Below are 25,071 nucleotides of genomic sequence, written 5' to 3'. Positions count from 1 at the left end.
GTCTCTCTTAAGAGACTGGCTCATGAGAGGGGTTTGGGCCTGTCTACAGATATTGGGTACCCTCACTTCTCAAGTCTTCTGTTTGCTTCTTGTAGTTTGCTCTAGTTAGAATTTCCTATCTGAAATTGGGACCACGTTCAGCCTTTGAGATCTTGCTCTTGAAGTGAGACAATATTTATAGCTTTCTGTCTTATTTAAAAAATTACTACATATTTATAATGTAGTTTATCATTCTATAGCTCACACTTTAACATCAGCATTCTCAAACTATTTTGTGTAGGTAAAATTGGGGGAACTGAATGGTTAAATGTATTCATAGAATTGATAGTTAAGTTAGAGCCACATGGACCATTTTGTAAAGCTAATAATTACTTTTTATTTATCTGCTTTGTGATATTGGTGTTTTGAATATGTGGTCTACTCAAAACAAGAAAACAATCAGTGCTTTTTTTAATTTTAAAAGCTATGTGGCATCTCATTTATCATTGCTCTTGATACACTATAACTCAAACAAATCATATATATATATTGGGAAAAAACCACACATTTACATTTCAAATCAAGCAAAATCAAAACCTAAGAAACTGGAAAAAGACATGTAAATTTTATCAACAGGAAATTGTGTTTTTTCCTCATGGGGAAACTCAATTAAAATCATGTGAAATTACAAAATATGATTTACACTTTAACTGATAAATCCTGGTTCCAGGGGAGTATACACATCAATTAGCAAAAATGAAACAAGATAACAGCGATAATAAAAACCCTATATAGTACATGTAATGTTCTTTCTGCCATTACCGCAGAATGGAAAATGACTCTCGTTACCTCCCATTCTTTGGAACACATCTACACATTATAACAAGCAACTTCTAAAAGCCAGATAATCCAAAAATTTTTACCCCAAAATTATATTTTTTAGGGCTTGTCTTTCCTTTAAAGGAAAATTTGATACTTATTGGGAGCTACTAACTGACTATTTCTGAAGAAGCTATGCTTTCCGGTTATGTTTCAACATGAACAAAATTCAAGCAGAATTCTGAAATAACCCTTTTTCATCTAATCCACAATTTTGGGAGCTTACCCGACTCATGAGAGATTGTCTTCACAGTGAGGAGCTTCACACTCTCTTTATCGGACTGAGGTCTATTTGGAACAGAAAACATTAAATTAACACCATAGTAATTAGCATGGCCTGTCTGGGATAGAAAGTAAACATTATACACACAGAATGAAGAAGATACACAAGCATATATATATTTTATGTGTTTTTATGGCAAAACCCGTGTCTCTTCACATGCAGACACACACATAGCACTTTCCACTTCTGGAATCGAGCCAATAAATCCCCACCATTCTGCTACAGCAATGGTCCTCAGAGAAATTAAACATCAAGATGGGTCATGGGAAACACCTGTCACAGGTCTTTATGGTACATGGCTTCAGTCCTGAATTACAAAGGGAAAGACACAGACATGTTTCCAAACTTTGGGGGCTGCTGATGAATTCTAAAGTATCCCTTTTTACGAGGTCACTGGACACTGCCGGTCATTTTAGCCAAGGGTTCCCGCCTCCTCTTTCTCAGATTCTAAACACGTTCAAACCCTTTTCCCCCCCTGGACATCTCAAGAACCTTTATTTCTAATTAAGCAGGGTAGGTGACCTACAGATAGTATTTCTAAGTTTCATTGCCTGATGAACATACAAAAACACCTACATAAAGGCAGGATACAAATTCAGGTCAACAAAGAAAACTTAAACACATAATTGGTTTTAACATTCATTTAAAAAAATAGTCTCTTTGTAGCACCTTGATGGCAACAGTCGGGTGGATTGGTAACAACTGCTTTGCTTGTTTTCAAAAAGTCAAAGCAGAATGCACATCTACTATTAATAAAGCCACTCAGAGCTGTCTCAAGGTGCAGGCATGATAGTTCCCTAATTGTGAGAAACATACTGAAAATTCCACTGGGAAAAGTATTTTAAAACTCTAAGTATGTTTTATATTATATTTATTATTGTAGTGATATTCATTTTTCTATTTTTGCATTTCACTTTTTGATTTGCCATTTTAATACTTTTGAATAGCTTAAGAACAGTCCTCTTTTAGTTGCTGGAATTTCCTTTGAAAAGAGAGAGCTTTGAAAAAAATAAACTCCATTTACAATACTTTCTACACAAATTCTTTAAAAATACAAACAAAGGTGTGTAAGTAAAGGATCAATAATTTTCCTATGTAAATGATACAGCCAGAGCTTTTAGAAAAAAATGATTAGCTTTACTTACTGGTCATTCCCATTTTCTGCTGTGCCTAGGAGAGGAAAGAATTATTAGAGTTATAAGAAGCTTGGCTACAAAAAACGTGAGACCCCTGCCACTTTCAGTGCAGAGATATTTCTAAAGCCAATTTTTGACTTTTTTAATCTCTCAACTCCCTGCCTCATTGTCCATTTTCTCAGACATGGTTAGCACTCCTTCCTCAGGTATGGCTAATACATTCACGGGATAGCCCCAAGTAGGCCAACTCCACTGAACTTACTTCTGCACTAAGTTTCTTATCACTACGTGAAACTACTATTTATCACATAGTCCACAAACACCAGAAAAGGTCTCTGTTTATTTCAGTACCTCTGAAAAAAATTCTCCTCAAAGTTCAATATTGCCTTTTTATACCAGAGAATTGAATTTCTGACATTTCTTTATTCGTGGCTCTTTCTGGGGACACAAACCTCTGTATTTGTGGTGAACTATGATATTGCTTCTAATTGCATCTGAACCAGATTAACTCAGTCTCTCTAAAGTGCCCTGCAAAATATCACTGAGGCTACCAATGGCATCTAATCTTCTGTATGCTTTTCCAAGCTGCTTACAGGACCTGGTAGAAAACAACCTGGGCCTAGAGTGAGAACGCTGGTGATTTGCTCTACACAAGAGCATGGCCCTGGGAAGCAATGGTGGTAAAACCTTGCATTCACTGTGGCCTTTCCTATATAATAAAAACCTAATATGCTAAGTGTCCGGTTGGCCATTCAACCAATCAAAGTGTAATATGCTAATGATATGCTAAGGCCGCTCAACCACTCGCTATGATGTGCACTGACCACCAAGGGGCAGACGCTCTGACCAGTAGGTTAGGTTGCTGCTGGGGTCTGGCTGATTGGGACCGAGCTATCAGGACTGAGTGAGACAGGCCGGACATGCCCCAGAACCCTCCCGCATCCCTCCCTGGCCCCGACCGTGCACCTGTGGGGTCCTTTTGCCTGGCCTGCACCCTCTTGCAATCCGGGACCCCTCGGAGGATGTCAGAGAGCCCATTTTAGCCAGATCCTGATCCCACAGGCCAGGCCAAGGGACCCCACTGGTGCACAAATTCATGCACTGGACCTCTAGTTGTGTTATGAAGACCTTGATTTCCACTAATATTCTGGCTAGTTCAGCTTCACCTGGTAAGAGTCATACACCACCATGACTCTAAATTCCTACAATTTAATTCATGGTACCCTATGCTGTTCACCAAGTCGACCTGACTTTGTCTTCCCTACCATCAGTAGGGTTTCAACAGCATTTTAAAATTCCTACTATAAGTGCTCTATATGATATCACCTGTGATGCTCACAGCCCTATTCCTACATGCAGTGATACTGTTTCTATGCCTATTTTAATATTTTTCCTTGGGATACAGTAATAATGGGTTTATTACCAGATAGACACATAACAAAAGACTACTTTTGGAATATATGCTGTTCTATTTGGGTTAAAGCTCAGACTACTGTCAACAATATCCGGATAAACTCAATTTCATATTGAAATCTGATTCATGTTGTCTTCCAGTGAGCAGAGTGGGCTTACTAATTTTCTGAACTTAATGAAGTCTCACCCACATTTTGAAGACTGATTACTGTGGGTGTTTAATGGTGCTAATTTAATGACAGCAATGCCATAAATTCTGTTTGGCAAGCAAAGTTAATGAAAACCAAATAGATTTGGCTAATTGCACAACTGCCAAACTTGGTTATAAAATATTGTATGTCTTCAGAATAATTCTCCATAATTATACTAATATTATTTTATTTTATTTTACTTTTCATAGTGGTTGGAATTTTATACATTTCCCCCCTCAATGATTCAATTCATCCATAGAGTCCTCTTTATTAGCAAATGTCAATTTTTCAGATAACTAATTTGCAAATCTTCCTATGTAAAGCAGTTTTTCAGTAGAGGGTGTTTTTACAGATGGATTTAGCACACTAATTTTTTTTTTTTAATCTCTTCTATGTGCTCAACACCCACAAGCTTCAACTTGGATGGTTGATTTACCATAAAAAATAGTATTGGTGGTTTAGAAACTTAGAGAAATTAAACTGATTTATAAAAATGCTATTTTCCTTCAGGAAACTGAGGAAGAAAACATATTTTAGACATTATTAAGAGGCTTTATTCACTAACTCCCAAAGGGAAAGTCATTGATGTGTTTATTCTCATTCTCCACCAAGGTCTAATATGAACACTACTGTTGTTGTTTTTTATTTGTTTGTTTGTTTTTTGTCTCATAACTTCTTGCATCCAGCTGTCCGTGCAGTGCATGGTTAGACACTGGCTTCAGGAACAGCATTTGTTAGTACCCAGAGGGCACACTGTCTATGGGGTAAACAGTGTAGCTTATATATCTTATAAAAATGGATGTTTACTTTTTAACAGTATTTGAAACTTAGGTAGAGTTCTGGTGGTGAAATATTTAGAATTAAAATGGGGAAAGGCAAGGTTCTATTTTATTGAAAATTTCAGTCAACAAGCATATAGTAGATTCTGTCTTACAATATGCACAATGCAATGAGAATAATACATGATGTGTGACTAGAAAGGCTGCCCGATATTATGGACTGAATGTGTGTGCTCCCCTAAAATTCATATGTTAAATCTTAATGTCTAATATAATGTCATCAGGATGTTGGGCCTTTGGAAGTTGATTAGGTCAGAGGGTTGAGTCCTCAGTGGGATTAGTGCCCTTATAAAAAAGACCACAGAATACTTCTTTGCTTTCCTCTATGTGAAGACATAGTGAGAACGTGGCCATATATTATCCAGGAAGAGTACTCTCACCACACAACCAATCTGACACCTTGATTGGACTTAGCCTCCAGAACTGTGAGAAATAAATGTTTATTGTTTAAGCCACACAGTCTTGGTATTTCTGTTGTAGTACCTGGAACAGAGTAAGGGGACACAGGTACATGGAGAAGTAACTATACTATAACATGATGAATTTCATAAAATTCTATAGAATTCTGCTTAAAGAGATGGTGTGTTATGCAAAGAAAGATGCATTAAATTGGTGTTTGAGGTAGGTGCTAATGGACAGATGGGACATTGGAATTTTATGAAAGTTACATGGTGGGCTGGACATTCTAGGAGAAGGAATAGCATGGACAAAGGCATGGATACATAACACCACATTACACAAGCAGGGCAGGGGTCTGTGATGGAAAATAGATTTATGTTTAAGATAATAGAGGGGAGTGTGAGCCATGGGAACTGAAGGGGGATTCAGATAAAACATTGAATAAAAAGCTCAATTTCCTGGAATAGAGAAAAGACAATAAGATTAGAAGAAGTCTGAAAAAGAAGGGACCTTAGTTCATAATAATGTATCAACTAATATTAGTTAATTCATTGTGACAAATATGTCATCTTTTTATTTTTATATATTTTTATTGATTTCAGAGAGGAAGGAAGAGGAAGAGAAAGATAGAAACATCCTATATAATAAAAGGCTAATATGCAAATTGTCCCCTTGGGTGGGAGTTGGACCGACCAGGAGCTCGACCGCTCTCTATGAAGTGCACTGACCATCAGAGGGTGGCACGGAATGAAGGGAGGACCCGGCTGTCAGCTGTCAGCCAGCAGCCACTGAGGACCCTACCAGTGCACAAATTTCGTGCACTGGGCCTCTAGTCAATGATGAGAGAGACTCATTGATCAGCTGCCTCCTACATGCCCTCTACCTGGGATCAAGCCTGCAAACCGGGCATATGCCCAGACCTGGAATAGAACTGTGACAGTGACCTCCTGGTTCATAGTTTGACACTCCAACACTGAGCCACACCAGCTGGGCTATATCATCTTAATAATAAGAATAACAGCTATGTGGTATGTGGGAACTCTTTGTAACTATCTTTGCAATGTTTCTGTGAATGTAAATCTATTTTACAATTAAACATTTATTTAAAAAAGAATAAAAAATAGAATGCCCTTACAGGATTCATAAGTATTTCAGAGGCAGGGAGAAGATGAAACATCAAAAGGAAGTAAACAAAGAATGTTTAAAAGAGAGCAGTGACTTTTTTGAGGAAAAGGGAAAAGACTTCCAAATGCTACAGGAGAGGTTAAAAAGGGTAATAATTTCAAACTAGAATTCCACTAAAAATTGCAATAATGTTCAGTCCCGAGGAACCAATTCAATGAGCAGAACACGCAGTCATGAAGGAAGACATTTTCATTGGAAGGAAGCTGTGCTTCCCAGAAGGGAAGTGAGTCACAGGACACTTCTTCAGATTATGGGCCCCTAAACTACATTCTTAGCAAGACTTCCTTCGTCCTCTGTTACCCGGAAAAGGAACAAACCTTCACAATAGGGAAGGCATACCCTCTCGTGCCTTCTGTACTCCCACATTCCCCCAACTGCCCACAAAACGGGCTGTTAAATGGAAAGGTATTTGTTCACATTTGATATCTGCCACTAGTAGTTAATCCCTCTTCCTTACATTCGCCAGCATTCCACGGATTTCTCGGTTCATTCCCCTCTATATTTGAGATCAAGCAATATAGCATTTTATTTCTTTCTACAATTCCTGCCTCCCCTTATGAGTATAAACTTAAGTTTAGATCTAGCATGAGCATTCTCCTTTCAGGAAACAAAATGAAGCAAAACACTGTTACCCACCTGGGTCTGTCTTCCTGCACAGTCGATACAAACCCACCAGAGCAAACACTGAAAGTGTTATTACAATTAGAGCAATAACCACCGGCAGAATAATACCTAAGAAGCAGTGGAGACATTGTCAGTTAGAGTGGCAATTGAGTTTCACAATAGTTTATGAACTGAGCAAAAGCATGCATGCTTTCTTCTTTAAATATCATTCTATTTAAAATATTGTGTTTTAAGCAAAGAAGATCTATCTGATCCATGGGTTTTGCTTTAGTTGTCGTTTCTGACGTATCCACTTGATGTCAGTCTTGTAGCCTTTCTGAAATAAAATTTCAAACCTAAGAGAGATCGTTCTCCATTCTTCTGGAGACTGGGGGAGTGAGGAAATGGGAGACAAGACGCAGAAGATGTCCTCTAGACCTAGAGTCAGACCCACATTCACTCATATATTCTTTACTACTTTATAGCCAAATTATTGGAAAAAAGGACTTAGATAGCCAATACTGAAACTACCCTAGTTATAAAGCTGGCTTTCTAAAAACCTCACAAATATCTTTCAATGGTAATATCTTAGAACCAGAAAAAGTACAAAATAGCATAAATGGATATAATTGGATATCACAGGGCACATTATTTCTAAACATGAACAAATGGTTCAAGAACAATGTGCATGTGTGTGCATGTGTACATACATGTCTCGGCGATTATGTTTTTTCCTATTTTTATTAAGAGGAGGGTTTTGCTGTTTATTTATTAACTAGAGGCCCCGTGCACAAAAATTTGTGCACTGGGGGGGGGGAGGTTCCCCCAGCCCGGCCTGTGCCCTCTCACAGTCTGGGACCCCTCGGGAGATAACGACCTGCTGGCTTAGGCCTGCTCCCGGGTGGCAGAGGGCAGGCCCAATCCCTAGGTGCAGCCCCTGGTCGGGCTCAGAGCAGGGCTGATTGTGGAGTTGGGGCGCTGCCCCGTCATGTACAGAGCAGGGCGGATCGGGAGGTTGCAATGCCACCCTCAGTCACGCTCAGGGTAGACTGATTGGGGGGTTGGGGCACCGCCCCCTGTTATACTCAAGGCAGGGTCAATGGGGAGGTTGCGGCACCACCCCTTGTCACGCACAGAGCAGGGCCAATCAGGGGGTTGGGGCGCTGCCCCCTGTCACTCACAGAGTAGGGCTGATCAGGGGGTTGGGGCGCTGCCCCCTGTCACTCACAGAGCAGGGCCAATCAGGGGGTTGGGGCGCTGCTCCCTGTCACTCACAGAGCAGGGCCGATCAGGGGGTTGGGGCGCCACCCCCTGTCACTCACAGAGCAGGGTCCATCAGGGGGGTTGGGGCGCTGCCCCCTGTCACTCACAGAGTAGGGCCGATAGGGGAGCTGGGGCACCGCCCCCTGTCACACACAGAGCAGGGTGGATCAGGGGTTGGGGCGCTGCACCCTGTCACACTCAGGGCAGGGCCGATGGGGAGGTTATGGCTCTACCCTGTCACACACAGAGCAAGGCCCATGGAGGGGGGTTGGGGCGCCACCCTCTATCACCCACAGAGCAGGGCCTATCAGGGGGTTGGGGCACCGCCACTGTCACACTCGGGGCAGGGCCGATGGAGAGGTTATGGTTCTACCCTGTCACACACAGAGCAGGGCCCGTGGGGGGGGGGGGGGGGGGTTGGGGCGCCTCACCCTGTCACACACAGAGCAGGGCAGATCAGGGGGTTGGTGCGCTGCACCCTGTCACACACAGAGCCACAGGGCAATCGGGGGATTGGGGAGCTCCCCCCCATCAGGCACAGAGCAGGGCTGATCAGGGGGTTTGGGTGCTGCCCCCTGTCACACACAGAGCAGGGCGGATAGGGAGGTTGTGGCCCCGCCCCCTGTCACGCTGATCCCAGTGCCGGGAGCCTCGCTGCTCCGCTGATCCCGATGCCGGGAGGCATATTACCCTTTTACTATGTAGAATAGAGGCCTGGTGCATGGGTGGGGGCCGGCTGGTTTGCCCTGAAGGGTGTCCTGGATCAGGGTGGGGGTCCCCACTGGGGTGCCTGGCCAGGCTGGCTGAGGGGCTGAGGGCTGTTTCCCGGCTGGCAGTTGACTAAAAGCTTCCAACCGCTCCTTGTTTTCTTTTTTTTTTTTTATTCTGGGCCAGCTTTAGCTCTGAGGCCTCGCTGCTGAAAACATGGATACAATGTTGCGGTCCGGGGCTGACTGAAAGCCTGTTTTGTTTAGCTTCTTATTTGCAACATAGTAATAGTTGCTTAGAGTTGCAGTTGAGAGTCTGGCAAGTGAGGCGGGGAACGTTGCAGTCTGCAGTTCCTGGAGGAAGCAAGCCTCCCTGCTCGCTTCAGTGCATGGCTGCCGGCCGCCATCTTGGCTGACGGTTAATTTGCATAAGGATACGCTGATTAGCCAATGGGAAGGGTAGCGGTTGTATGCCAATTACCATGTTTCTCTTTTATTAGTGTAGATTAATTTATTTTAGCATCTGCCTCTTTTCTGCCAGTCATTTTCCAGATTGAAACAACAGTGATAAGATGAAAACACTGTCCTAGGGGTAAAGCTAGAGTTATAGAAATTATAGTTACCATTTAGTAGGTATTCTCATCTGCTTGCTTACTGGTATGTGTTCCTCATGTTTACCAGGGAATGAGAATAGTTACCCAATTCATTTGTAAAGCAGTTTTCACTTCCATTGTTATGATTAAATATTTGTTTTAAGTAAGTTCTGGGTTCATATTAGACCTTCAGTGAGATCATTAGTGCTTCCCAAATGAAGAAACCATAAACCATCAGGTCAATGAGTGCAATTCTGACCTATTGAATGGAATGGCTTTACCTAAACCTATCATCCCAGCTTCATATGTATTCATATTAGTCTTAATTTCCAGGGAAATTAAGTCTATTTAGTCCTAGCATAAACATATACAAGGTGGAGCAAAAGCAGGTTTACAGTTGTTCATATGGAAAATAACACAATAAGTCATACATAACAATACAAAAATGAACTCTGTGTTTCACTCAAAACTGTAAACCTATTTTTGCCCCACCTGTATATGACATACTAGTATATCTATTTTTCCTAAAATGGAATATTTCTTAAAAGGCCATTTTAACATTAAGACAAAGTTTTGTAAAGGTAAACAATTCATTTTTATGGGGATCTCTGTCTGTATACTTTGGCTTATCTGAGACTAGTCCCAACAATTCACCTTGACGTTTGGTGGTAATTGCTTAGCACTAAGGTAAGAAAATAATCTCAAAAGTGTGCTCATTAAGACTCATACGTAGGAAATTCTCAAAGCAAGTGGCAGTCAGACAGGATTTTAATGGGATTGCAGGTTCAGTAAAGCTGATAAAAGTCTATCTGTAATTGAATCCCTTCCCTTATTGGTAACATTAAAATATTCTGCATATCTATGTCTATGAATGAAGATGTCTGTTACTCACTGGAATGAGAGGAGCTGGTTGAAGAAGGGCTTGCATTTTTTTCATTCTCAGTGCCTATTATTTTAAGAAAGAAAAAATGAGTTACCTTTGGTTAATGTGCCAATCCTCACAATCCTCCCTTCATCCCCCATGCCTCAATTTAAGTAAGCCTCTGTGATCTATAGGTAGGATGCTTCAAATGAATACATTTGATCTCATTCTGAAAGAATTCTGCTTTGCAAATCAAGATTGTCCGGGTGTGTATGTATACAATTTTATGAGTTTGGACATAGATCCATGAAACCATCACCACAATCAAAGCAATAGACATAGCCATCACTTGTAACAGTTTCCTCATGTCTCCCCTTTTATAGATGTGTGTTTTTGTATAGCAATTATAATTTAATAAAGCTGTTATTATATTTTTAAAGATTGGTAGGGTTTTCTTGGTGATGAGGAGTTGAGCAAAGTGAGTTTCTAGTCATGCACACAGAAATCATACCTTGAGATTGTGAGATGTTTTCTGCAATTGCTGTTGACATTGGGGGTAATATACTGGTTTGAGAAGGTGAGGCATCTGGTTGTGAAGTGCTAACTGTAGGAAAAAAATCAGACACCCGGAGTCAAACTATAGTGTTAACTCTTCTTATTGAATTTCTTTGCAGATTCAAAAAGTTTGCATTTCTGAAAATCTATGAAAACAGTTTCTTGTTGAATAATAGGATGCATACAATTGTACATTAAATCCTAAATTCATCTTTTCCTCCTGTAGCAACAATTACATTCTGAATCTCAAAACCTGGGTATCAGTATTACATCTTCAAGAACAGCCAAGAAAACTTGAGTTCATCTCTTATCTTAGGCTACAGTCTGTATCACCTCCAGCATGAGATTCTCCTGTGATGAAAATCTATACAAAAGCATTATTCACATTTCAGATATTATAACTTTGGGTGATAGTGATTTTTTCCATCACACATACTTATAATGAACATAAATACACAGGATTTCATTTCTATAGTGTTACTTACTGGTTAAAGAGAAAGACTGCAGTTGAGGCTATGGTTAAAAGTTGGGGGAAAAGAAAAAAAATCCTTTGTTTTCATCTTTAAAGCTCGGCAGTGGTTTACGTTTATGTGGCTTATCTAGAGTAACTTCTGCTTGGTTACATTTTTACCACTGCCCATAATCTTTTCTTTCAAAGAAATGTAAATTAAATTTATGATAATTATATTTGTTTGCTTAAGTCAACATTTGCCATCTTCAGCTAGAAGGACTGAAACAAAAAATAAATAAAAATATACAATTCAAAACCAACAAATCTCAATAAATTTCAAAGAAATACAAGTAATCAAATATTTTATAAGTGTATAGAACTTATTCTTATAAATTTTGGATAAGATTAAATTTAGAAAATTTTTGAAAAATCATCCACTTTTTCTGGTTCTATAAAGTGATATCTTCTCATCACACCTGTTTGCCTTGTCTTTCTACTGAACTGCAAGTTTCTGGAGTGAGAAGACCACAACTCCCACCATACCTCACACGGAGCTCTGACTACAGTGACTGTGCAGTAAAATGTAGCTGGCAGCTTGGCTGAACTAAGAGACATCTCTTATAATCATGGCCCCTCAGGAGTATTGAAGCCATGTATAGTTGCACCAAATAAACTGATATTGCATTTGACTGCCTTGGATCTTTTCTTCTGTGCCACCCACAGCCCAGCATGCACTGCATGCTCATGCATTTTTGACATCTGAGGGGAAAAATAATTTTTAGAGTTTATACCATGTAAGAGATCTGTGGGAGAAAGCTAGATATATGCCCATAAGAACAAAGAAAAATGTCAGACTAGTGCACTGGGCAGGCAGAAAAAAAGAATATTAAATAAAAGAAGGGGAACTAGCTGAATCCTTCAGAATTTTAGCTTATTTTTTCAGTTTCCAGGGTTTTAGTGAAAATGAATGTTTTTCTATTGTGTTGGTAGAGTATGAGATGGCTGATAAAATAACCAATGGCATTAATCCATCTGGGATTTCCCAAGGGTTAATTTTCAAGACTCCTACTTTATTACCTTCTCATAGACAGGTTAAGTGGCAGCTACAGATCTAACTATAATATATCTAGTTCCGAGGAAGCTCCCATTTTCCTATTTAAATTGTGTTGATGATCTAGTGCCAATTGTTATTGATAATGATCTATAGATAGGCAATAGAATTAACTCTTCTCAAAAGGAGAATTCATTGGATCCCTGAACAAAGACCTAACATTTTTCTTTTTGTTTTTCCTTTAACCTCAACCTTTAGTTAATAAATAATTTCTGAATCCAGTACACACAAACACACACACACACAAACACACACACACACACACACACAAACACACCCCTACAATTTACCTCTATTACAAGTAATGCCTTCTGTTTCTTTCTATTCACTTTTATTTCATTTTTAAAAATGCTGCTCATGATACACTAATGGGAGTTAACTCACAATTTGAGAAATCCTGTCCATTAGCATGACCATATTAATGCAGTTATGTGTCTTGGCTGAATTCATCAATTGTGAGTCTAATGTAATTCATTCATGACTAAGGTAGCAGGAACCACAATGTGTTCAGAGCTAATAATCTCTGTGAATTTTGCTAATACTTTATGATCCTACATTACTAATACACTAGTATTGGCAGAGAAAGTACAAGAGAGGTATAATAGATGGTTAAGATCAGGATTTTCAAGACTGAGTACCTGGTTTCAAATTTGAATGTTGCACTTATTTGCTCTGGAATCTTGGGCAAGTCACTTAACTTCTTTGTGTCTGAGCTTTCACATCTACAAATGGTGATTATAAGAATTCTACATCACAGTGTTGTACAAATTTAATGAGTAAAAATAATTTAAATTGCTTAGAAGAGTACTTGATACTTTTTATATTATATACTAGAGGCCCAGTGCACAAAATCCATGCATGGGCGGGAGAGGGTGTTCCTCAGCCCGGCCTGCACCCTCTCGCAATCTGGGAACTCTAGGGGGATGTCCGACCTAAACCAGCAGTAGGACATCTCTCTCACAATCCGGACCGCTGGCTCCTAACCGCTCACCTGCCTGCCTGCCTGATCTCCCCTAAGTGCTCACCTGCCTGGCTGATCACCCCTAACTCTCTGATTTCCCTTAACCACTCTGCCTGACTGCCTGATCGCCCTAACTGCCTCTGCCTGCCTACCTGATCGCCCCTAACTGCTTCTGCCTGCCTGCATGATCGCTCCTAACTGTCCTCCCCTGCTGGCCTGATCTCGCCCCCAACTACCTCTGCCTGCCTGATCACCCCCAACTGCTCTCCCCTGCTGGCCTGATCTTGCCCCAAACTTCCCTCCCCTGCCAGTCTGGTTGCCCCCAACAGCCTTCCCCTGCAGGCCTGATCTCACCCACAACGACCCTCCCCTGCTGGCCTGATCTTGCCCCCAACTGCTAGAAGATGGCTGGTTGGCCCGGTCTAATTAGCATATTACCCTTTTATTAATATACTAGAGGCCCAGTGCACAAAAATTTGTGCACTCAGGGGGGAAGGGGGGGGTCCCTCAGCCCGGCCTGTGCCCTCTCACAGTCTGGGACCCCTCGGGAGATAGCTTAGGCCTGCTCCCGGGTGGCAGAGGGCAGGCCCAATCCCTAGGTGCAGCCCCTGGTCACACTCAGGGTAGGGCAGATTGGGAGTTGGGGCACCGCCCCCTGTCACACTCAAGGCAGGGTCGATAGGGAGGTTGCGGCGCCACCCACTGTCACGCACAGAGCAGGGCTAATCAGGGGGTTGGGGCGCTGCCCCCTGTCACACACAGAGCAGGGCCCATCAGGGGGGCTGGGGCTCCGTATCCTGTCACGCACAGAGCAGGGCCCATCAGGGGGGTTGGGGCTCCATACCCTGTCACACACAGAGCAGGGCGGATAAGGGGGTTGGGGCACCGTCCTCTATCACCCACAGAGCAGGGCCGATCAGGGGGTTGGGGCGCCGCCACTGTCACACTCAGGGCAGGGCCAATGGGGAGGTTATGGCTCTACCCTGTCACACACAGAGCAGGGCCTGTGGGGGGAGGGAGGGTTTGGGCGCCACACCCTGTCACACACAGAGCAGGGCCGATCAGGGGGTTGGGACGCCGCACCCTGTCACACATAGAGTCGTAGGGCGATCAGGGGGTTTGGGCACTGCCCCCTGTCATGCTGATCCGGTGCCGGGAGGCCTCGCGGCTCCGCTGATCCCGGTGCTGGGAGGCATATTACCCTTTTACTATATAGGATAGAGGCCTGGGGGCAGGCTGGTTTGCCCTGAAGGGTGTCCTGGATCAGGGTGGGGGTCCCCACTGGGGTTCCTGGCCAGCCTGGATGAGGGGATGATGGCTGTTTGCAGTTGGTCACACACCCTTCAGGGTGGGGGTCCCCACTGGGGTGCCTGGCCAGTCTGGGTGAGGGGCTGAGGGCTGCCTTCAGGCTGGCGATTGACCGAAGCTCCCAACCGCTCCTTTTTTTCTTTTTTTTTATTCTGGGCCAGCTTTAGCTCTGGCTCTAGCTCTGAGGCCTCCGCTGCTGGTTTGTTTGTGTTCTATAATTGAAACAATGTATAACTTCAGCTCTGAGATCCCGGCTGGCTATATTTGTTACAAAGTTTCAAACAGCAGGCTGAGAGGCCGGCAGCGCAGGCCAGGCGGGGAACGTTGGAGTCCGCAGTCACTGGAGCAAGCAAGCCTCATGTTCGCTTCCAGCTGCCTGGCTGCCGGCCACCATCTTGGCTGACAGTTAATTTGCATATACTCACTGATTAGCCAATGAAAAGGGTAGCGGTCTTACGCTAATTACCATGGTTCTCTTTTATTAGTGTAGATATATGGCATTTGGATTGAGTTGAGCTATCTTACTTGTTAGTGGCATCATTCTCAGTGATCAATTACATTTTTTCTCAGCATTCTGAAAGGTTTAGAATGTTCTCACCCCTCCCTAAACATAGATATATCATCTTAACTCAGAGTCACACTTTGGACAGTACGGCCTGAAAACACTGAGAAGCTTTTCAATATGTAACTGTGCCATATGCTTTCTGAGAATGTGAATGCAAGTGATCCATAATATGGACATAAAAATATTACAAGAGATTTTGTTTTCAAGCCCTGGATACTATGTGCCAAACATTATTCTACGTGTTTTACAAATATTAACTCATTTAATTATTGTATTGTTAATATTTGCATTTTAGTGAAACACAGAGAGATAATTTGCTCAAGGTCACAAGTGCAAGTAAGTGGCAGAAGCAGGATTTGAGTGCAGGCTCTAGCGCCTGTGGAGTCAACCGCAGCCCAATGCTGCCTAAGCTGCTGCATTTCAGTAGGAATGAGTTATAAGTACAAGCCTCTTATTTTTGTTACATGAAATATAATCTATTTCAATTTAGGCTCCTGTCAAGAATGTATTCTTTCCTTCAAGATAAATTGAACACTTCTATCCTTCAACAGGCCAAACCAGACCATGCAGGTGCATACAAGGAGACAGATATTCTTAATGTATTGAAATAAAACACACTGTAGAGCTTATTGGAGGAGCACACACCCGTAATGATACCCACAGTTGAAAATATTCGTTCTTAAAATGAATGCTGAGCAGCTAATCAGTTGAGACTGCATTTTTATGGCCTTTCAGTGTGGACTGGAGAGACACAAGAACAGGGCAGAACATGTCTTAGAGACTCAGCAGATCTCTGAACCAGAGGAGAAACCACTTAGCCATAGCCAGATTTATACAATTTCCTAAGTGGGAGTTTATGGCAGACGCTCCCTACCATAAATATTGATATAGTTCCCATTCCATCAGTGAGTTCTTATTCTCAACTAATCTTTCAAGCATCATAAAATTTCCAAGTTCAAAAACAACAACACACCTCTAGATATTGCTTTGGTTTTAGATGTATTTTTAGCTTGAGTAGATCCTAACTGAATAATAGTGTCAATAATCTGTCATTCAACATTAGAATACTCAGGTAAATAATCATCTGCATAGAATGATTTGTGCTTCACATTATATGAATTCCTGGAAATCAGCAACCAATCCACTGGAATTGCACAGGGTGCTGAGCACAGTGAATATGACAGGACGAATATGACAGGATGAACCATGGGGTTCATAGATATTAATTTTGATGGAAAATCAGAAGCCAGAACAGATATAAGTACCACCAAACCTGACCATTGGCTTTTGAAAAGGAGAACACTTCGTTCATAGCAGCACAATTTACCATAGCTAAGATTTGGAAACAGCCTAAGTGCCCATCAGCAGATGAGTGGATTAAAAAACTGTGGCACATCTACACAATGGAATACTACACTGAGGTAAAAAAGAAGGAATTCTTACCATTTGCATCAGCATGGATGGAACTGGAGAGCATTATGCTAAGCAAAATAAGCCAGTCAGAAAAAGATAAATATCACATGATCTCACTCATTTGTGGAATATAATGAACAACATAATCTGATGAACAAAAATAGATCCAGAAACCGAGAAGCATCGATCAGATTATCAAACCTCAGAGGGAAGGTAGGGGAGGGTGGGGGTGAGGAGGAGAGATCAACCAAAGGACTTGTACGTATGCACTTAAGCCTAACCAATTGACAGAGACAACAGGGGAGTAAGGACATGAGTGTGGGGGGCAGCAGTGGGAGGATAAGGACACATATGTAATACCTTAATCAATAAAGAAAAAATTTTAAAAAATTAATATCTACAATGCAGTGGGCTTCTAAAATACAATGGAGGAAAGTGAAGAAAATAGGTACAATGAAACCCTTCACAACTTGTGCTGGTCACTATAGGAATACTGCTGTAAAGATTAGTTTTATGTGTTAACTTGACTTGGCCTTGGGATGACCAGATATTTGGTCAAGCATTATTCTGGGTGTGTCTGTGATTGTGTTTTTGGATGAGATTAAAATTTGAATCAGTTATTGAGTAAAGCTGATTGCCTTCCAATGTAGGTTCTCATCTAATTGGTTGAATCCAATTCAAGAATAAGAAGGCTGATCCTCCCTTGAGTAAGAAGGAACTCTTCCTGCCTGACTGCCTTGAGCTGGGACTTTGGTCTTTCTCTGCCTTTGGACTCAAACTGAAATACTGACTCTTCTTTATTTTCAAACCTGTTGGCTTTCTGACTGGTACCATTGGGTCTCCTGGTTCTCAGGCCTTTGCATGTAGACTGAATGACACTGTCAACTTTCCTGGGTCTTCAGGCGTCCAGCTTGCTGACTGCAGATCTTGGGATTTCTCAGCCTCTATAATTAATCTATCTGTATCTATCTATCTATCTATCTATCTATCTATCTATCTATTATCTATCTATCTATCTATCTATCTATCTATCTATCTATCTATCTATCGTCTATCCTATTTACTCTGTTTCTCTGGAGAATCCCAACTAATATAGTTTTATTTTCCACAAAATTAAGGGCAAATGGCTTATTTCTTTCCTAATACACTGAAACATGTATGTCCATTTTTCTTCAGAGCTGAGGTCTTTTATCAAAGAAATAAAGAGGTTTATTTACAAGGACAAGTCTGTGGAAAAACGATAACACTAAAGAAAAGTGAATTCCATCATTGCTTAAACTTGTAATAGCCACGTGAAGTCGCTAAGTAATAAACAGCCTTTCATCACTTTATAGTGGGTCTTTCCATCTCCTTAGGAACTCTGAACTCACAGAAAATGAATAGGCAGAATAATCTGGCAGCTAGAAGGTCACTTTTTCATAAACCCTTTCCTCATATTTCTTAAACTGCTTTTCCCATATTCAATGTATAACACAACCACAACTTAAAGAAAAAAATGTTTCCCTCAACCAATCTTAACATTAGGTCATCTGAAACTTGTCTATCATTTTATACCTACACAACTACTAGAATTTTGGAATTATTTATGATGCTGACCAGTCTTCCTTGGGAACACTTAATAGCAGCTTCCATATTACTGAATGCCTCAGTTAGTGGTGGTTGGCTGAACATACTATTCTGTATATTTAGCAGGGTATCATACTAAATTTTAAGTCTTATCAGATCTGTTACAATGAGCAGTTTAAGTTGAACTTCCCTGCATGCTTTAGACATTGAGCATGACTTCTCCATCCTTAGCATTGTTAACTATAGCTGCCTACTGCATACTATTGAATAAAATGACTGGATATGTCTTCAGACTGTATCAATCATTTCCATATAACTACGACTATCTTTCTTTTATCTTTATTATATAATATTAAACATCATATTTGTGTACAATATCTTATAATTCATACTTTCTGTAGAGTTGTCTTACTTATTTTGATTTCCAAAAAAAGATCCTATATAAAACAATCATCAGTTTCTTGATCCTTGCTAATAAGTTTTGAAAGGGGTGGTAAAAACATAATTTTTTCAAGAAAATTAAAGCTGGATGCATAATATGAAAAAAAATCAAATATGATAAATATGTATGATCTAGTCAAACACATACATATTAACTCATATTTATTTTTTTTTAAAAGAAGCAGTATTAACAATTCTGTGGACTGATCTTTGGTCAGAAGGCAATCCCACAACAATACCTCAGCTTCTACCTAAAAAAGAAATATTGTTTTTAAATGTCCCTCTCCTTGATCATATGGGTAAATATTTCACAAATTTGATATTTGAACATTTTTGATAATATATATAATCCAACCTTTTAAATAAATAAACACAATTACAGCTGTTAACAGAGGTTTAAATGAATACCTTGTTAATAAATGCTATTATTATTATTTTTTAGTGAATCCTGATTTAGTCTTTAGCCACAACATCTATCTGAAACTTGAGACTGACTTTTCTTGTGGCTTATGAAATCAGTGTCATTTCTTTCTAGTCCACTATTCAAATCCTTGGCTCATTTTATTGTCTGTTTTAGGAGAATTCGTTTCCATAACTCAAAATGAAAATATTCTAAATGGGCTATTCATTACATTTAAAAATCAATTATAGCTAAAACTGGCATTTTGTAAACAAAAGGAACTTTTCTAAACAAAAGAAAGGATGCTCAGTCCCTCCTTAAAAAGAGCTGAGGATTTCTGCAGCTTCCCAGTTCCCCCTCTACAGCTCTTCTAGGAGAGCCAGTCTGTGCACCAGAGGGAAGGACTTCTCCAGACATGCACAGCATCACCAAACGCAAAGCCAAGCCGCGCTCTTTGCCTGGATGTACTGCTGTATGTTTGGTTTTGCTAGGGTGTTTCCAGTGCTCTTTCGAGTGCATTTCCAGACTATGTCAATGGAGATGAGAATGCAAACGTGGTGATGAGATGAGATACAGAGAACTAATAATATAAAAATAAACTCTTCATTCATGAGATATATAGAAAATAAATAGTTAAAAGTTAAAAGCAGAATCACTTCAGTTTTGAATTCCTTGAACATTAAAAGTAGAAGGTAGATTATGATGACTATTTAGGCCATTTGCTGTGAAAATGTTATTAGATTCACTTAAAATTTTCATGGCTTTATTTTTTTGATTTTTTAAAAAAGTTACATGATCTTGTATATTTATTTCACATATTTCTCATTTTATAAATACCAGAGGTGACCAGGATTGAGAACCTAAGAGACTTGTCATTTAGTAAAGTACCAGATAGGATGTGAGAAGATAAAAATCCATCAAATAATTTTTGATTTCAAAACAACAGGAAGATTCAACGTTACCATCTTTCCCTACCCAGTTATCTTTCTCAGTTCCTGCTGTCCCATCATCTGAAATTCATTCCGCTTAAAACTAAGGATGGCAAAACATGAGCACGTCTTGGCGTGACAACATTTTAGGCTGTTAACTGTGGTTTATAACATCATCTCTTTGTATGCCAGGACCAGGCTTTGTTAGGAAATACAGAGAAGACAGCTCATAGACACACTATACTTCTGGGAGAGGGCATGCCAACCATAGAAACAGACCAGGAAAAGCAGGTTCTGGTCAGAGGACAATCCCACAGGCTTCATCCACATACCAGGGCTGGTTCCACTCACTAAAGCCACAGAATATTCCGGCACATTCTTGTGTGTTCCCCTGGCCTGGGTTTATTTTTAAACCTGCTCTCTAATAAACATCTGAGTTGCTATATAATGTTTTCCCTGGACTGTTTCACCCTGCCCTCAAACTGGTTGACCTACTTTGTCTTGTTTTGGGGATTTTACACACAAACATCCTCAGAGGATAAAAACATTCACTTACCTGGTCTTTCTGTTGTATTGACTGAACTCTGATTTTCAGCTTTAAAGGAAAGAAAAGAAAAGAAAATCACTAAAATGAAATGCTGAGTGTCGGATCTACTCATAATTAATTCAAGTGGTAAATGAATATGGAACTTAGCTCATCTGTGATTTGCTTTCCCTTAGATAATAAGATCATGAGGCTTCATGGTTAACAGATACTTTAGAGCAGGGGTCAGTCAGCTTTGACTTAAAGGGCTACTTAGTAAATAGGTTAGGCTTCGTGGCCCACGTCTCTGTAGCAACTACCCCACTTTACAGCTGTAGTGTGAATGCGGCCACACATCATGCCTGAAGTATAGGTGTGTCTGCGTAACAATGAAACAGTACTTAGAAAAACAGTGAGGGCTGGATGTGGCCTGCAGGCCACAATTTGCTGAATCCTGCTTTAGAGAGCCTAGAACACCTATGACACGCGTGTCAGAGGTGACACGCAAACTCATTTTTTTTGGTTGATTTTTCTTTGTTAAATGGCATTTAAATATATAAAATAAATATCAAAAATATACATCTTTGTTTTACTATGGTTGCAAATATCAAAAAATTTCTATATGTGACACAGCACCAGAGTTAAGTTAGGGTTTTTCAAAATGCTGACATGCCGAGCTCTAGAACATCACTGGTCTAGAACAATCTCACATCTTGAATACATTAAGGTAGCACAACTCGAGGTCCTTCGGCAGGTGCTTTCTGTGTGGGGCTGCCATGTGTCTGTGTCTAGTAGGATATGATTCTTGACCTGGGAAAGATTCAGGGAGGTTCAGGCAGATATCTTTGACATTTAGGGAATTCCTTTAAAGTAAATACAGTGCAGAGAAGCTCTCTACAGGTCAGATTACTTGAGGGAATGATACAGTTCACTTCAGCACCTTTGAGTATATTCACCATAAACAATTCTTGCCATGTGGAAAATATAGAAAATATTTTTGAAACAAATAGAAGCCCAATAATAAATGTTTAAAGTATCCATTTGCTTTCTTTGTACCTTTACTTGACTGATATTCTTAAATTACACTCCCCCCTCCTTGGTTCAATGCATAGTACTATTGCCCCCTCTCTCTCCCCGCCTTCCCCCTCACCACCCCCCCCCCCGTCCCCCATCGCACAAGACAAAATGTGGTGGCCTTTCTTGATTCTCTTCTTTTTCTCACCACCATCAGCTCTAGCTTCAAGTTATATTTCAACTCTCTCACCACTTAATTGGCTACTATTCATCTGGAACCCATACTTCTCCTTTGGGCACCTGCAATAATGGCCACCTAGAAAACCCTTTTAAAACTTAAACTTGGCTGCTTCAATGGCTCCTTAGTCTTGCTACAGTTAGCAAGTCTTTACAGGAATGGCCCCTGCCTTGCTCCTCAATTCATCTCCAACCACTCAGCCCCTGTTTAGATCAAAGTCATGGGGCTCTTCCTGCCTCGGGCTTGTCAGCTTTGTCTCCTCTGTACCTCATGTTCTCTCAGGCTAACACTGGCTTCCTTCTACCTTTCACGACTCTGCTCAGATATCACCACTCAAAGAGGTTTCCTCCCACCAACTTATCTAAAGTTGTCTTCTTTTCCCTTCATACTAGTCCACCACTCTGCTTCATTTGCTCAACAGTACTTTCATTGCTACAGTAACATTTACTTTATTTAAAAAAAAATGTTGTCAGAATGTAAACTCCATGAGGACAGAGATTTCTATTTTTTAATTAAAGTCTACTTGATATGTAATATTATAATTTTCAGTGTGCAACAGTGATTTGGCATTTACATACATTACTATGTGATCACCATGATATGTCTAGTAACTATCTGTCACCATACAATCATTACAACATTATTGACTATATTCCTTACTCTGTGCATTGTATCCCATGATTTATTTGTTTTATAACTGAGAGTTTATAGCCCTTCACCTTTTTCACCCACTCCCCCACTTACCCTCCTCCGGGAACCATCACTTTGTTTTCTGTTTCTATCAGTCTGTTTCTGATTTGTTTTTTCATTTGTTTTGTTTTTTAGATTCCCCATATAAGTTAAATCATAGTGAATGTGTCTTTCTCTGCCCAACTTATTTTACTTAGCATAATACCCTTTAGGTCCATCCAAGATTATGTTTTTTCAGTCAAGCCACAATTCCAGTGCCCACCACCAGGACATGGAAAAATAGATCTCCAGTAAAAAACACACACACATATGGAATGAACAAGTGAGGGTAGAAAATAATAATCATTAATAATAATAATAATAATGTTACTATTATTATTAACAATTAAGGCTAATTATACTTACCTAAATTTAGTTTTAATGGAAAATTAATGCTTTATTTAAAATGGCTAGTTGGATAATCATAGCTACCATTTTTAAAGCAACTCTTATGATTAGTGCCATATAGTATTTGTTGATGTCTACAAGAGAGATACTCATTTGGAAATCTGAAAACATCTTCTGAGAGAAGTAAAACTACTTTCTCAAGGGGGTACAATGGTTAAAAGTCAGGCCTGTTGGTTCTAGTGTCCATCTCCTTTTACTAAAACAGACAGCTTTTCTTCCACTAAACTATTCTGAAAGGAAAGCTTATATAATTAAGTCCAACATTTGAAAACTAGTTAAAATACTTTTGAACATGACATAATGCTGTATGTGGAAGATGCAGATAAAATATTTATCAGCTGCTAGAGGGTTAGAATACAAAGACAATCAAAAACCCTTTGTTTCTCTGGCTATTAATAACAGGTCATAACCTTTCTTGCTGATAGACTGCATTAAGAATGAAAAATGTTTAAATTTGTATGAGAGAAAACCTTCTGACTAACCTTCAGTTGTGTATTTTTTTTCAGCCTTCAAGAATGTATAATAATTTTAGAACTTGTTAAAACTTATATAAAATAAGTAACTATGTTTTAAGGTGTAGCAGAATTTAAAAAATACATCTACCAATTCAATCTTTGGATATATATTGAGTTCTAAGATGACCATATTTTTATATATGAATGAATATATTGTTATTCTGAGGACACAATTCTGCAAAACTTAAATATTTAATCAATATTGAAATAGTACTATTTTTCTGAAAGCAAGTAGCATTATTCTGAAGAAATGCTGTGTTTTCATAGGCATACCACTTTCAAATTTGAAGTCAGTTCTATGGATATAAAAGCATAATAGAGGTGAATACTGTGAACATGGCTAAGTTATAGGGATTAACCAAAAGTGAAGATAACTATAATTATTCCTGTCTTTTATTTATACTTTTCAGAATACACATGTGTGTTGAGAAAGGGCCAAGATCTGATCGACAGAGGAAGTGAGTCAAGTTGAATAGCGAATGAGTACAGTGCACCCTTTTGACCTATTCTCAAATTCAGGTGTTTAATAAAGATGAGCAGCTTAGGATGGTTGACAAATTAAATCTGTTTGTTGAGTTTGATTTTCTAATATGATACTGAAGTCTTAAGAAATGCAAATGGACTTCTAAACTGCTAAACTTTAATCCTCATTAATACAAAGATAAACTTTAACTCAAATAATTAGCTTTTAAAACAGAAAGCTTAAACAACAACTAATAACTTTGCTGAATAGTCTTCTCTTACAAAGGATATTGTGTTTCCAGCTATACAGAGCTGTATATAGTTATACACAGACCATCATTAACAGGTCCAGGAGAAAAAATAAATAGTTATTCCCAAATATAATTCTTTACTGATAAAGAATTTTAAATAATTTGCTTAAAATAATTTGCTATAAACCATTCAAGTTTTCTTTATCATTCTCCAATACATGGCATGGATCAAGTCATTGTATGTGAGATTATTTCTCGTTTGGCTGAACCATGACTTGTGACTAAGACTTTGTTATCTTGAGGATTCCTTTTGCATGTGTCTACAAGAAATTATATAAACTAAGTAGCATATAAAAAACATTATGATACACTTCCCAAATAAGTGGCATAAATAAATCAAGTCGTTCACAAAAGAAATAATGGGTCAGGGAGATCAGATAAATTAATGTTTTCCAAAGGATGAGATGCATAGCACTGTATAAGAGATTTTATAAGCTGTACTGGAAAGTGGCATTAAATAACATCAAAATACTCAATTATGAAGTTATTCCACTTTTGCTTTCTTTCAGTTTATTTGATGACTTCAATGAGGAAGTTTTAAAATTTGTTTCATGCAAATATGTCATTTATACCTATAATAGGTTTACCTTGATTTTTTTGTTCTTTTTTAGGAGAAAGTGAGCGCACAATCCCCCACGACCACAAATGATACAGTTGATTTTCCCACATCTGGGGAAATGATAGGGGTCAGCACATCTGGAGTTCAGTGGATAAGCCTGGCCTTGGGAAATCACCTTCACGATCATGGGATCTCCCCTCCCAGGTAAGTATTTGATTTATTTTTTGTAACCAAGGACAAGCAAGCCTCAAACTCAGAGCCTTTGGCAAGCCGCAAAATC

General features: G+C 39.7%; 1 protein-coding gene and 1 non-coding gene across 2 annotated transcripts in view; both read right to left on the bottom strand.

Moving 5' to 3' along the window:
* The window catches only part of EMCN (endomucin), a 102,748-nt gene that overhangs the window by 9,269 nt on the left and 68,408 nt on the right, over positions 1 to 25,071 (bottom strand). Inside the window, exons 5-10 of the mRNA XM_070392105.1 lie at positions 20,589 to 20,627; positions 10,844 to 10,936; positions 10,363 to 10,416; positions 6,941 to 7,036; positions 2,287 to 2,311; positions 1,085 to 1,146 (exon numbers count right to left, since the gene is read on the bottom strand). Of these exons, the coding sequence (XP_070248206.1) occupies positions 1,085 to 1,146; positions 2,287 to 2,311; positions 6,941 to 7,036; positions 10,363 to 10,416; positions 10,844 to 10,936; positions 20,589 to 20,627 (369 nt within the window). The remainder of the gene's footprint in view (positions 1 to 1,084; positions 1,147 to 2,286; positions 2,312 to 6,940; positions 7,037 to 10,362; positions 10,417 to 10,843; positions 10,937 to 20,588; positions 20,628 to 25,071) is intronic.
* Positions 24,841 to 25,003, bottom strand: LOC139001406 (U1 spliceosomal RNA). Its single transcript, XR_011469997.1, has one exon. It is a non-coding gene; the product is annotated as a U1 spliceosomal RNA (small nuclear RNA).

Source organism: Myotis yumanensis, unplaced genomic scaffold (assembly GCF_028538775.1).
Source record: "Myotis yumanensis isolate MYYU_CA2020_CCGP unplaced genomic scaffold, mMyoYum1.0.hap1 SCAF_1, whole genome shotgun sequence".
Taxonomy (NCBI): Eukaryota; Metazoa; Chordata; class Mammalia; order Chiroptera; family Vespertilionidae; genus Myotis; species Myotis yumanensis.
This window is presented reverse-complemented; position numbering and strand designations above follow the sequence as displayed.